Source organism: Mycetomoellerius zeteki, unplaced genomic scaffold (genome assembly GCF_001594055.1).
Source record: "Mycetomoellerius zeteki isolate Tzet28-1 unplaced genomic scaffold, Tzet1.0 scaffold433, whole genome shotgun sequence".
NCBI classification, from domain to species: Eukaryota; Metazoa; Arthropoda; class Insecta; order Hymenoptera; family Formicidae; genus Mycetomoellerius; species Mycetomoellerius zeteki.
This window is the reverse complement of record NW_017257428.1, coordinates 1,346,730-1,349,390: the sequence shown is the minus strand read 5'-3', so window position 1 is coordinate 1,349,390 and position 2,661 is coordinate 1,346,730. Positions and strand designations below refer to the sequence as shown.

The window sequence follows — 2,661 nt, the reverse complement described above, 5'->3', positions numbered from 1 at the left end:
CCCTGCCGATGTCGGTGTGGAGCGAGGAACCATGCAGCCGGAGGAGAGCCAGGGGAGAGCCAGAAGGCCCTGTAAAGAAGCGAACGAGCGTAGGAAGGAGGGGAGGGATAAACAGACGTCACGTCACACTAGGGCGCAATCCGTGGGCGTCGGGCCGGTCGGCGATCGGACGACGGGCCGACGGGCGAGCGACCGAGCTCACCGAGCGTTTAGTTTAGTCGCACGGAAAGCTTCGACGAGGGAGGATAGCGCGTTCAGCCCGGTTGTTCTTCGGCGATTGATTCGCCGATTAATTAAATTCACAATGATTCGTCTGAAGGATCATTGTAGCCCGCGTGATCGTCTTCCGTGATTGGCCAATTATGCGGTCGCCTTTGTGATACGATTTTATTTCTACGTTCACGTTTGAAATCGCATTTCTACGTTTGTTTAAAAATGCGCGCGTGTCGCGCGTCACACGCTGGATCGGCCAATTGTTAATTAATCATTGCTGCGTGCGTGCGTGCGTACGTGCGTGCGTGCGTGCATGCGTGCGTGCGTGCGTGCATGCATGCGTACGCATGTCCTCGTGAATGGTTTGCAAGCTGTTCCTTTTCTGAGAGAAGAAACAATAAGATGTGTTTCACGTTATACATATGTAAAGTTAATTATTTTTCAAATATATATCTTATTTCTAAATTATTAAATTGAAGTGAGTGTGTGTGTGTGTGTATGTGTGTGTGAAATCTACGTACATTTCATCGAGTTTAATCTGCGTCGCGCCAAGGACAGAGTGCGATGTTAAGTTATCGTGTTGAGTTCTCACACACACACAGTTGTTGGAACTTGATTAAATTAAAACCAAGACCGAATCTACATTGGAGAGAAGCACCAGTTAAATTGATCTCATTTAACGCGCAAGCAAGTTAATTGAACTATTTCGTCAAGATTGAATTTGACGGCTCTTCAAATAAAGCTATGACAGGATTGTAATTACGACAAGAAAGTGAGTCCAGTTGAATAAATAGTAAAATTAAATCTTCGTTGATCGAAAAAGCACACCTCTCTTATAGTCAAATTTTGAATTAACTCTCAATGCTTTTTTTTCCATGTGCATTTTTAATATAATTTTTCTCAACATATTTCCGTAGTAAATTTTCACGATTTTACAAGTTTTTTTCTCACCAGAAATTCCAATTAAAATAAAGTTAATATAAAAACTTGTTATTTATATATACACACACGTATAGGCGATTTATCTCTCTTCCATTATCATGTTTTACGCTTTTTCTTAGAGTTTCCGATTGAAACTTCCGCATGATGCACGATCGACATCCTAGAAGTTGCAGCACTTCGAGCCGATCTCAATCGCACGGCGAGTACCATGTACGACAAAAAACGTGAAACAACGTTTACGACATAACGAATTGGAAAAGATTTTTTCGCGGAAAATGCGTTGGATTTTGTTGCCGTTGTTGACGTTGATACGTGCAATATGGTGCGCGCACGGCGCCTGCGAGCCGATCAGAATCGAGATGTGTCGTGGCCTTGGCTACAATGTCACTGTCATGCCGAATCTAGTTGGTCACGAGATTCAAGGCGATGCCGATTTTACCTTACAAACGTTCAGCCCGCTCATTCAATACGGATGCAGGTAAATGTTCATTCTTCGCGTATCATTTCGGTTTATCTTTTAATACGAAGCGTTTTCTTTATAACTGTAATCTTTGCTTTATAACAGTAGATATCTAACGAAATGATTTTTTCCCACGAAAATGTACAAGCAATTATCTTTACGTACGTAACGCATTGTCGGCCTTGCGCATTATTTACATTATATTACAGGTATATATCATTGCAGCTGATTTCATATTATAGATACATTTCTTTATATTCTATAACTTGTTGCAGCGCGCAATTGCATCTGTTCTTGTGTTCGGTGTATGCTCCGATGTGTACCGAGAAGGTCTCCGCACCTATAGGTCCCTGTCGAGGTCTGTGCGAACAAGTGCGGGCACGCTGTTACCCGGTTCTTCAGGGATTCGGTTTTCCCTGGCCCGCCGCATTGAACTGTTCCAAGTTTCCACCGGAAAACAATCACCAGCACATGTGCATGGAAGGACCGGGCGAGCCAGGGCCAGCTAATCCTATTCAGGTATTTAGCGAATACAGCGAGGAAACAATTAAAAATTGTTGCTCGACTAAATACCTATTGTATCGTCGCGTCGCATTATATCGTCGTGTCGCTATCCAGGCGGTAAGCACTAGCAACGGACCTTGGGGCTGTTCCTGGTACGCCAAGTCTGGATTATACATCTTCCTGAATCGCTCTGGAAAATGCGCCGCCGCTTGTGATGCCGATATCCTTTGGTCCCAGAAGGACAAGAGACTCGCGGAGGCCTGGATGGCCGTATTCGTAACGGTATGCCTAGTCTCCGTCGCGATCGCTATCCTGACGTTATTGAAGCCACGCAAACGACCTATACTGACCAGCCCCGCAGGTAAGAAAATCTTTCTCGCAAAGTCAAGCCTGCATTTCTACTTGAAATTGCGAGAGGATATCTATATATGTTATTTTTCGCATTATAACTTTGAATTTGAAATTAAATCAGTTTCAATCTCGACAACTTATTATTAGCTGCGTTCAGCAGAACGTTTGTTTTGCAACTGTTGGAAGTTTCC

General features: G+C 43.8%; 1 protein-coding gene across 1 annotated transcript in view; it reads left to right on the top strand.

The window, feature by feature from the left end:
* The first annotated feature begins 693 nt into the window (after positions 1-693).
* LOC108726728 (frizzled-4) overlaps positions 694-2,661 on the top strand; it is a 12,683-nt gene continuing 10,715 nt past the window's right edge. The window contains exons 1-4 of the mRNA XM_018454477.1: positions 694-985; positions 1,275-1,633; positions 1,891-2,134; positions 2,234-2,480. Coding sequence (XP_018309979.1) covers positions 1,431-1,633; positions 1,891-2,134; positions 2,234-2,480 — 694 coding nt within the window. The 5' untranslated portion in view covers positions 694-985; positions 1,275-1,430. The remainder of the gene's footprint in view (positions 986-1,274; positions 1,634-1,890; positions 2,135-2,233; positions 2,481-2,661) is intronic.